This window comes from Vulpes vulpes, chromosome 11 (assembly GCF_048418805.1).
Source record: "Vulpes vulpes isolate BD-2025 chromosome 11, VulVul3, whole genome shotgun sequence".
Taxonomy (NCBI): domain Eukaryota; kingdom Metazoa; phylum Chordata; class Mammalia; order Carnivora; family Canidae; genus Vulpes; species Vulpes vulpes.
This window is the reverse complement of record NC_132790.1, coordinates 36308116-36320239: the sequence shown is the minus strand read 5'-3', so window position 1 is coordinate 36320239 and position 12124 is coordinate 36308116. Positions and strand designations below refer to the sequence as shown.

General features: G+C 40.2%; 1 protein-coding gene across 24 annotated transcripts in view; it reads left to right on the top strand.

The window, feature by feature from the left end:
• SYTL2 (synaptotagmin like 2) overlaps window positions 1-12124 on the top strand; it is a 118877-nt gene that overhangs the window by 64080 nt on the left and 42673 nt on the right. For 16 of the 24 annotated variants that reach the window (XR_011995160.1, XM_072726109.1, XM_072726118.1 and 13 more), the window contains exons 3-4: window positions 3273-3424; window positions 5282-5414. Coding sequence is in view for 21 of the 24 variants with exons in the window: in XM_072726109.1 (XP_072582210.1) it covers window positions 3273-3424; window positions 5282-5414 (285 nt within the window). In the remaining 3 variants the exon portion in view is untranslated. The remainder of the gene's footprint in view (window positions 1-3272; window positions 3425-5281; window positions 5415-12124) is intronic. The other 8 variants (XM_072726125.1, XM_072726113.1, XM_072726121.1 and 5 more) reach the window with 1 other exon arrangement.

Genomic DNA, 12124 nt, shown 5'->3' with positions numbered 1-12124 from the left:
ATTCAACAAAGTATAACACCCATTCATGATAAAGCTTTATGTAATGTAGGTCCAGAGTGAACATATCTCAACATAATAAAGGTTTTATATGAAAAATATTCAGTGGTGAAAAACAGAATTTTTTCCCTAAGGTCAGGAAGAAGACAAGCGTGTCCATTCTCAGTGCTGTTATTTTAACATAGTACTGAAAATCCTAACCACAGCAATTAGACAACATAAAGGCATCCACATTGGTAAGGAAGAAGTAAAACTCTATTTGCAAATGACATGATGCCCTATATACAAAACTACTAGAATTGATAAACGAATTCAGTAAAATCACAGATACAAAGTCAATGTACAGAAATCTGTTGCATTCCTGTACACTAATAATGAAGCAGCAGAAAGAGAAATGAAGAAAATAATCCCATTTACAATTGCACCAAAAACAATAAAATATCTAGGAATAAACTTAACCAACAAGTGAAAGAGCTGTATTCTGAAAACTATAAAACACTGATAAAAGAAATTCAAGACAATTCAAAGAAATGGAAAGATATTCCATGTTCATGGATTGGAAGAATAAAGATTGTTAAAAAATCTTTGCTACTCAAAGCATCTATTTAATGCAATCCCTATCAAAATACAACAGCATTTTTCACAGAGCTAGAACAAACAATCCTAAAATTTCTATGGAACTACAAAAGACCTCAAGTAGCCAAAGCAATCCTGAAAAAGAAAGAACTGGAGGTATCACAATTCCAGATTTTGAGTTATATTACAAAGAAGTAGTAATTTAAATAGTATGATACTGTCATAAAAATAGATCAATAGAATAGAACAGAAATCTAAAACCAAATCCACAGTTATATGGTCAATTAACCTTCAACAAAAGAAGAATGAATATCCAATGGGGAAGAAAAGACCTACTTTTCAGCAAATAGTGTTGGGAAAACTAGTCCACTTTCTTACACCATACACAAAAATAACTCAAAATGGATTAAAAGGCCTAATTGTGAGACCTTTGGAGAGAGGACAGGGAGTAATATCTCTCATTGGCCATAGCAACATTTTTCTAGATAGGTCTCCTGAGGCAAAAGAAATAAAAGCAAAAATAAACTATTGGAACTACATAACTTTTTTTTTGCACAGTGAAGGAAAGAGTGAAACTAAAAGGCATCCTACAAAATGAGAGAAGATATTTGCAAATGACATAAGGAATTAATATCCAAAATATGTAAAGAATTGGTACAACTCAATACCCAAAAGACAATCCAAATAAAAAATGGGCAGAACACATGAACAGACATGTCTCTGAAGAAGACATAGAGGTGGGCAACAGACACATGAGATGTTCAACATCACTCATCATTAGGGAAATGAAATCAAAACCACAATGAAACATCACCTCATACCTGTCAGGATGGTGAAAATTGAAACACAGGAAACATCAAGTATTGTTGAAGATATGGAGAAAAAAGGGATCCTTTTGTGCTGTTGGTGGGAAGGCAACTGGTACAGCCACTGGAAGACAGTGTGTAGGTTCCTCAAAAAATTAAAAATAGAACTACCCTATGACCTAGTAATTGCATTACTAAGTATTTACCCCAAAAGTACAAAAACACTAAATCAAAGGAACACATGCACCCCTACGTTTGCATTATTTACAATAGCCAAGCTATGGAAGCAGCCCAGGTGTCCACTGATAGATGAATGGATACAGAAGAAGTAGTGTATGTATACAATGGATTATTATTCAGTCTTTAAAAAGTTAAACCTTGCCATTTGCAATAACATTGCAATGACATATATAGAACTAGAGAGAATAATGCTAAGAGAAATAAGTCAAAGAAAGAAAAATACCATATTATCTCACTCACATGTGGAATTTACAAAGAAAACAAATGAACAAAGAAAAAAAGAGAAACCGGGGATCCCTGGGTGGCGCAGCGGTTTGGCGCCTGCCTTTGGCCCAGGGCGCGATCCTGGAGACCCGGGATCGAGTCCCACGTCGGGCTCCCGGTGCATGGAGCCTGCTTCTCCCTCTGCCTGTGTCTCTGCCTCTCTCTCTCTCTCTCTCTCTCACTGTGTGCCTATCATAAATAAATAAAATTAAAAAAAAAAAAAAAGAGAAACCAAGAAACAGACTCTTGACTGTAGAGAACAAACTGATGGTTACCAGTAGGGATGTGGAAAGGATCGGAAAAGAGGGGATGTGGATTAAACACTTATGATAAGAAAAAAATAACACTTGTCAGGTAGAACAGTGTTTTTTTTAAGCAAGTGTATGTTAGGGAGATCTTAGGGCCATATTTATTTTGTTCTACAGGTACTAGCTTTTCAATGAGCATGAATGATTGTGGAGGCCTTGAAAGCAGTATCTACACGATCGGAATTTGCCTCTGCCTTTACTCCCCACCCCCCTACTTCCATAAATTTGATCTTGCCTGCCTACAGCCCACTTTTTCAGTATTCATTTCTCTGGCATTAAGAACCAGGGACGGGGAACCCTGGGTGGTGCAGCGGTTTAGCGCCTGCCTTTCGCCCAGGGCGTGATCCTGGAGACCCGGGATCGAATCCCACGTTGGGCTCCCGGTGCATGGAGTCTGCTTCTCCCTCTACCTATGTCTCTGCCTCTCTCTCTCTCTCTCTCTCTCTCTGTGTGTGTGACTATCATAAATAAATAAAAATTTTTTAAAAAGTTAAAAAATAAAAAAGAACCAGGGACATCATGCACTAACCCCCCCACCCCCGAAAGTCTCTGATAAATTCATTTTGCCAAATGGAAAGGATTAACCAGCTGATAACTCCTCCACCAGTTATTCATTGGGTATTAGGTGCCAGGCATTTGCAAAGGGTAGTTTTACATGCATTAGCTAATTTAATCCTCAAAGCAATATCATGAAGTAGATTACCATGATAAACCTGTTTTTACAGATAAAGGGAGCAGGGTTTAGAGACACTTAATAAACCATCTTTCCCTGGGGTATTTACATTTGAACAGTGGGCACAGAAGACTGCAGCCAAAAAGTGAATCTGCTCTTAAGAAATGCCAGACATCATGTAGAGGTCATAGATGAAGTCTTTGATTTTTAAAAAATGTTAGCCTTGTCTTTCCTGACTTTTCAGTCAAAGAGGAATATGTATTTCTTGGTCATCTAGGAGGTTTGTGGGGTCTTCTAAAATACTGAGAGCTTTATTTGTATGTTTATAGATTTCTTTATCCACTGTCACGGTGAACTCATTTATTTACCATGGGTTCTTAGCAAAGTAAAGTTCTTTTTGTTTTGTAGACATTTGCCTGAAAAAATTAAGGATGACCAACAGCTGAAGAATATGAGTGGCCAATGGTTTTATGAAGCCAAGGCAAAAAGACACAGAGACAGAATTCATGGTGCAGATATCATCAGAGCATCCATGAGAAAGAAGAAGCTTCAGGTAGCAGGTGAGTTGCTCTAGCTAAAACATTTTGAGCTGGCATTTGTTTGGGCAGGTGTTGTCAGGAGATGGGAAGGGTGTTAGAATTATTACTGGAGTCTGCTGAGGGAAGTCATTTAGAGCTGCACTTTGCATAGTGTGTAGTCCTCCAGCTAAAAATATTCTTTCCCTGGATTCGGATGGATGAAAGCAGGGCTAAGGGACACAGGGTTATGTAGAAAAACATAGGAAATCCTTTAGATACAATGTTACTGCGTTGAGTTGTAGTAGTATAAACAACTGGGGCTTATAAGGTGCTTACCACCTTCATTCCTTTGGCTTCTAACTCTGAAGATTCAGAACCATTTCCTCTGAGTAGGATGACAGGAAGAGATTAGCTTCCCTTTCAACAATTTTGACATCTGCTGCTTCTTTAATCAACCAAGTATATCATTTAAGGGACTGTAAAGACAGTATTTTGAGGGCTTCTTAGAATTATGTTTGGTTTGTTAAATATGTATGGTGTGCCTTCTTCCTGACTCTGAGCTAGGCAGTGTAAACTCTGACCCCTGAGGACAGCCCCTGTCTAGCTCTAGCCTATAAGGAAAATAACTGTCCCCTCCTGAACATTTAATATGTGATAAGCATTTGCTCTCTATTATTTCTAACCATAGCAGCAATCTCTTAAGGTAGGTATTCTTATACCCATTCTAGATATGGGACATATCAAGTTCAGAGAAGTGAAGTTACTTGTCCAGGTTATATCATTGGCAAATGGTAGAGCTGGGATTTCATTCTTTCTGACTCAGAGCCTTGTAAAGGAGGGCCTGTTGTTTAGTATGTGCCATGCATTACTTGTATCCCTCTTGGTTTTTAAAACCATCCACGCCTTCAGAAGTCTTGGGAGGTACAAGTCAGTACTGTGGGTTCTATTTTGCAATTGACAAAACTAGGCTTATGTGTGAAGAGACCTATGGTAAATACCACCCTGGAATGTGATTATTTGGAAACCGGGAGCTCTTGTATTGCTTCATCTTAACACCCATGTATAAGCATTCCAAGCACTTGCTGGCACTGTGGTCCAAGGCAAGTTTCCTGAGCTTTTTGGTCCTCAATTTCCAAATCCGTAAACTTGGAAAATAGCTCCTTCCTCACAAGGTAATGCATGCATGCATCAAAACAAAACAAAACAAAAACCAACAACACTGCATCTGACACTTAGCATAATTAGTTAATGCTAATTACTTGAGAGATGCTGGTAAAGAGTCCTGGGTGTGCAGAGGCAAAAAGAATTTATTTCCTGAAGAGGGAGCACCAGAGGTTTTATGGGGGACCTTGGCATCTGAGTTGGATATTGGGGAGTATGTGTAGAACTTGAGTGTGTAGAAGACTGGAAGAGGCAGTGGAGAGGAACATTCCAGACTAGAAGCATTTGTTCCCCTTTTGATCCCAGAGCCCAGACTTAAGTCAGGCACATTGCTGATGTTCAGTAAGTGCTTGGTAGTGATAGTGTCTCTATCCCAATGAGGACTAGCTGCCCTGCGCATCCCCTGGCCATACATATTTTGTCCTGACCCCAATTCAGGTCAAATTCACCTAGAGGTGGTCAGAATCTTGCTGGAGTGGTCTCTGGAGTTACCTGCCCATTTAAAGGTATGCTCATACTCGGGAGAGTCTGCTTGGGATAAGCTAACATCACAGGAATCTATTGACTTCTTTTGCAGATATAATTCTGATTCTGGGGACTCAGACTCTTGAGTGATTGCCTTGGCACTCCAGGAAGGCCTGAAGTTCAGGTCTGAGCTTCAGTGACAAGAGCTGCTAGGAAAGTTGTAGGTCATGGAGGTGAGAGATAACTTTCCTGTATTTACGGTTTCCTTTTCAGCTGAACAGAGTAAGGACAGTGCAACTGAGTCAAAGGAAAGCTGGGTGAATAATGTCAACAAAGATACTTTCCTTCCCCCAGAGCTAACTGGTGCTGTAGAAGAGCCAGAAGATGGAGCCCCAGCAAGCCCAAGGTAAGACAGAGCTCATGAGGACAGTCGCTGCATGTGGGATTCATGGCTTGGGGTGCTATGAGCACAAAGACCAAACTCTTCTCACAGGCTCTGTGAAGTATGTATGAGAGAATTCTGGGCCCTGATGTGGATAAAGCCTGAGCAATACTCTTTCCCAGCTTCCAGAATTTCTAATAAGTCTGAATGTTAAGTAAAATTAAAATGTTAAGTAGTGATTTCTTCCAGCACCAACAATAGCTGATTTTTATTTGTATTAATGATTTCACCTTAGAGTAGAATGAAGAGGTACTTCAAAATAAATACAGTCACTTCAGAGAAGAAGTGAATAGAGAGATAGAGAAGAGGTGAATTATGATCAAATTGTAATAACCTGGTGTAATAGAACAAGCTCAGGCATGGAAACGAGACATGAATTCAAGTCCTAAATATGCCATTTATTAGCCTTTTGATGATGGGCAAGTCATTTGACCTGAGTCTCTTTTCTTAATCATAGATAAGAATGATAGTATATACCAGGAAAGCCTATAGTGAGAATTAGTGATAACATATGTAGAATACCTGACACATAGTAGGTGCTTAATAAATGCCTCTTCAGGATGCAGGTTGTCCTCCATATTTAAGTCTTGATATTCTTCGTATTTTCCGTATCTGTTACCATCTGGCCAAAGTGTACATTTGTGCATCCTTCTTAAGAAGTACCTGATTGTGGAGCTACATTGCTACAAATGTTTTGAGGATTTGCTTTTAGGTATTTAAGGATCTTCCCAGATGTTCATCCCTTGGAGGTGTAGTTGTTACCCTTTGATGGAAAAGCAGTTGTAATTTATCTATAGCTCCTTGGTGAAGATGGTTCAATTCAGAGTCTCCAACAGGGCTGAAGTCGACAGATTTGCTGATCGTACAATTACCAAGTCAGGTTCCAAGCCCGAGGCACATGGGGATCAGGGTTGTTTCCAATATAGATTACAGGTGAGGGAGAGGGTCTGTAATATAGGCATCAATAGGCATTTCAGAACCAAATATGAGGCAAGTTATATCACACAGACAACGGAATACTGATTCTACTAAAATACCCATTATCCATTTCCCTGGGTGGTAGACTGGACTGTTTTCCCTCTGGGATGATTTATAATTTTCTGTTACATCTGTAGAAGCCATGTTGGCTGGAAGTTAAACAATAAATAGCCACTAGTTGATTTTGTGACCTTGCACTAGAAGGGACTAACTTCTTGGGCCTTTGGCTCCTCAACTGTAAAATGGAATAATAATGATTTGCCAACAGGATTATTGAGAACTTAATTAGCTAGTACATACAGAATTCTTACCATGGTCCATAGCACATAATAGGCATTTAGTGAATGGAAGTATGGGCCCTCACATATAGAGTAATAACATACCCCTGCCGTTTCCCTTTGGTAACTCCCCATTTACCAGCAATCTCCCTAATGAGATAAAGGATTTCCTTCCATAGGGAAAGATGACACCTGAAGTATTAGAAACTTCAGGAGTGAAAACACAGTCATTTAGAATCATCATCAAGTTGCTGACAACACCTCCTAAGAGCCAGTTTGATAGGGGACAGAGACACCAGAACACTGACTAGGGGTGGTACAAGTCCCACAGAAGGGGAAAGGAGATTTTGGGGTGTCAGAAGACCAACTTGGTAGTTTTACCTGGGTCAGACTTTCTGTCCTCCCAGGAACTCATTTCATCCCAAAGGGCCCGGGGGATAGAGACACCCCTGCCTTCATAGCCCAGCTAATTTTCTTTATGACACCATGTAGGCTGATGGGTATTTCTCCCCTGTTTCTCAGTTTGATGCTACTAATACAGCTTCCACAATTCATGTCTCCACTATTTTCTGCATTCCTTTGTGACCTTAGATGAGTCTTCCTGGTTTCATCTCTAAATCAGAGCAGAGCTGCCTCACCAGGATATTATGAGATTAAATGAAATGAGATGTGGAAACCACTTAGCATTTCACAGGAGGAAAGAAAATTGGCAATTTCCAATGGATTTGTAATTATGTTATTATAACATAGATGAGATATGGTCGAGAAGGCAAGGATAAAAATGTCAGCTGTATCTAGTATGCTTCACTCATTACGTAACACAGGTGATAATCATCCGGAACTGTGGAAGGGACTGTTGTATCACTCCTTCTTCCTATGTCAGAAACTACTACTCATATCCGGTTCCTGCAGTGTTTCTTACCTATACTTTAACCTTTGGGAACTGGGTGTGTTAAGTGTATTTTGGGGCTTGTCCTTTTAGAGGAATGGAACTTCAATAGAATGACTCAGTACCTGTCAATATTTTCTTAGCCAGGAGTCAGGTGTCCGGGAGTCCTGTGAGGCCACAGTGACTAGATATTGCAATTTCCACAGGAGTTTTTTCTAATAGACTCTGTGGCAAGATTCCTTCTTTCTCTGGACACAATTCTGTGTGGTCCTGCCTGGGAAGAATTGAAACACCATGCATGCGCAGCATGAACTCAGGCGGTGTCCGCTACCTGTGTTCTTTCAGAACTCATCTATGTTTGCACCTGTCACACAAAGAAGCAAAGAGAGGTTTGATGACCAAAGGAGCAGACTCAGGTTTTCTTTAGAATGGCAAAGGGAAAACTGCAAATGGTCACAGTTCCAGTGCTGGTTGTTGAATTTTAACTGGGCAGTGTTGGCACAAACTGTAGTAAAATACTAGTGTTTTGTTTTTTTTAGAAAATGTGTATTTCTAGTCATCATAGCTTGGTACCTTTTAAAAAATGTAACAAAAATGAAATAAACAACAAAGACATGCAAAATATAAACCCTGATCAAGTGCTGGGATGCCTCAGCAAATTGCTATATATGATTCTATATGCATACTCTCAATTTCTGTACCTTCCTCATAGTGAACCAGTAACAAACAGTTCTCAGGCTGGCACTGGTCCATGAACCACACCTTGTGGCACATTATGTCATTTTCAGCTCCCAAATAATTGGGGCACATATACACAATAATCCACAGAGCCAGGCTGAACCAAGGTGCGGAATGGGAATACATAATAAAGATGTGAGAAGCTCCTCTCATGAGAACAGGACCCTGCCCATAAAGGAGGAATAACATCTCTTGACTATAGAGGTAGTCCTGCTCTGGACAAGAAGACCTTCCCTTGTTACTTGAGATAACATAGTCTGTCAAACTAGCTTGGGCCCTCTGGACAACACCGAGAGTCTAGTAGCCTCTCTACTGAGAAGAGTCGTAAATGGCCCCACTCTTGGTGCTTCTTTGGTCCGAAGGAACCTGGAAGTGGACTGGCCCTATAGTTTCTGCCCCTCTCTAATCTCTTCCTTTCAGACTGCCTCTCTGAGGCCTGGTCCCTGTGGTAGCTTATGTTGTCTTAGCTCTGTAGCCTCACACAGGGCCAGTACTCTCAAAACATGAGGGTTCTTTAAGTGTTTTCCAAGTTTCCCAATTCTTTCCCCCTTCTGGTTCCTCTTCCCATGCCCTTCCCCATCCCACATCCCTCTGTTGCCTGGTAGCTTCTCCTTTCTCCTTAAGGGATCTAACATGCATTCCACTTTAAAGAGTACTTCACCTTTAATAACTTCAGCCTGTGTGGATGGAAATTTTGAGCCTCTTGGCTTTTCTCAATGGTCAGCCTATTGAAAGATGAGTCTAAGCATGTTTGTGGCATCCTAACACACAGCCCAAGTAGTTCTTGTCATCTGGTGTGTAGTACAGATGAGGGCATTTCAGTGAAAGGAGTCAAAGGTCTGTCATGTGCCTGTCTCCCACACTGTGCAGACTTTCTGCTGGGAGGACTTCCAGTTTCTGATGGTTTCCAAAGATTAAAGAATTAGCTTTCAAATACAGAAAAGCCAGTGCCTTCAACCAAGCCAGGAAGCAAGGTGTTTGGTGCAGAGAGGACTATGTTAGGGGCAGTGGGCATCTCAGTGCCCTGGCATCACACCAAGGAGGTGGTGGTAGCATACTCTGACTCTATACATACTAGCCCTGATTGATGTCATCAGTCAAAGGTCAGTGCTTTTGCTATAGAAAAAATAGGGGGTGGTGTAAGCCAGCCTGAGACATGGCAGAAGCATTCAGAAAGGCCAGAAGAAAGGCAAGAGTGAGATGTGGAGAAAAATAAGAAGGAGAAATAGGTTCAAATGGTTAGGATGGAACAATTAACCCATAGGTTAACTAGGCAACTCAGGCTATTTATTGGAAATACAGCATTTAAATGTCCTTGTTTGCAGTTGATTGGGAACACTTATTTAACGTCTTGCTAGCACCCAATAGGATAAATCATTCTGTAGGGTTGCTAATTCATTCTTCGTTCAGCCATTTGTTAAGTCAGTTGGTAATTATTAAGTGTCTGTCGTATACAAGATGATAGCTAGGAATTCAGATGAACAACATACGGTTCCTGTCCTTAGGGAACTTATTGTTTGCAAAAGGAGCTGACATGTATAACCATAAATTGTGATGTGGTAGGATAAGTATAATTAAAAAGCTGTGGGAGCACACAGCCAGCAGCACTGACCGTGTCCAGGGTGAATGGGAGGGATTGTCAGGGAAGCTTCTAGAGATAGTTATATGTAGGGCAGCTCTTGAAAGATGTGAAGGATTATGGCAGGTAGACATGGGGAGAGGAGAGTACAGGCAGTGGGGATGACTTCGGGGCCTGGCATGTTGGACACATGGAAGTAGTCTAGTATGGTGGGTATACTGTGTGAGTGGTAGGCAGGTATGAGTGAGTAGGTAGGTATGCTGGAGGAAGAGGCTAGAGCCAGATTGTGAAGAGCCTTGAATGTTGGCCGAAAGGCTGGACTTTTCCCTTTAAGTAACAAGAAGCCATTAAATGACTTTTTGATCAAGTTTACTTTTTAGAATCATCATTCTGGTAACTTTGTGGAAGATGGGGTTAGACAGCTCAATTAGAACATTATAACAGAAGTTTAAGTGAGAGATGGTGAGAACCTAATCAAGGAAATGGAGAAAAGAAATGTCTAGAGTTTTAGAGATGAAATTAGAAGAAATTTGAAGTGTTTGTAAGATACAGATACCTGATAATCTATAAAGGATATGATAATCCCTTGATGAGAAGTTCTCAACTGTGACCTGTAGGTTAGAACTGCCCAAGGAACTTCCAAACATTCAGATTCCCAGGGCTGAGTGTCACTGCATTTCTTTCTCAAAGTTGAGGACAGAGATTATTCACCACCATATCCCATCTAACACATGGTAGGCAATCAGGAATAAGTATCTGTGGGATGAATGAATGAATGAATGCCAGCACCGTCTCTCATTGTCCTTCAGAACACTTCTCACTACCTGACATCATGTTCTATATTTACTGTCTGTATGTATTATCCCTTCCCCCCAGATCCATGAAGAAAAGGACTTTTGGTTTATTGCTATATTTTGTTTGGTTTACTGCACTATTCCTAACACCTACAACAATGCCCAACAAGTATCGCATGGAATGAATAAATAAATGGAGAATAGGTGGAGAGTGAGAGTCTGACCAACTGACTGAAAATAGTTGATGAGATAATTATGAAATAAAGAATAACAGTGAATGAGGTTAGTGAACAAACGAATGAATAAATGAATGATTGAATGAAGTGGTTTGCAGCTCAGGAAGTGAGTAGGAAGAGGAAAAGGAGAAAAGTCAAACTACAAGAACAGGACTGACCCCCTCTGGACTTAATTGGAGAATCAGTTGAGCAGTAGCACCATGAGCTCTGGTGATTATAAAAGATGGAAGAGAATGTGAGGAGTTTTCTCACCTTCGGACAACGGCAAGAGAGGGGCATTCAGGATAGAGAACTGGAAGGCACAGAGGCAGGAGGGAGCTTGGCTACTACAGAGGTTTGTGATGCCCATTCATCAAAAATATCCCTAGAGTCCTGGGATCAAGTCCTGCATTGGACTCCCTGCAGGGAGGCTGCTTCTCCCTCTGCCTCTCTCTGTGTGTCTCTTATGAATCAATCAATAAAAAATCTTTTATAAAAAAATCCCTAGAGAATGTGTCCAAAATGGATTCAGGAGAACAAGGTAAAGCCTTCCCTGTGGTATTTCTTTCCATGGCATCAGCACTTCCCTGTGACATGTCAAAGTGATGAGTTTTCTTACAAGGGAAGTTGTGCATCCTCACTTCTCATTGTTTTTTGGTAGAATTAAAACATTGTTTTGTTCTAAGTTGTCATAATGAACGAATATGCTAGTCTCTAAGCTTGACTGCCTATGCTTCAGTAATACTTCTCCCACCGACCTCCCTCTTAACCTTCTGCTGAATGGGAACCAAGCAATCAAAACCATGTCTTTACACAGACTTCTACCTCTGAAATGAATAATACTTTATATATTAATGAATTGAAATAAAAATATATATATTAAAAATATATTACTAATGTTAATGACTAACAGTCATTACTGTTATTTCTTTCTCCTCTTCATATTCAACTATATTTCTAGAGCATGAGTAGAACGTATATCCTATGTTTGTAGGGAAAAAGTGAGACTTTACTTTTGCCAAGGATACCTGGAGATAATATACTGTCTTAATCAAAGGAAAACAAACATTTAAAATTAAAAAGAAACCTACAAAAACCAAGTCTTTAGTTCTGAAATAGTATTAGTTTTTCTAACATTCTTTTTTCCTGGAAGGCTTTTGTTTATTCTCTCTCAATCTCTCTCTCTCTCTCTTTCTCCCCCTC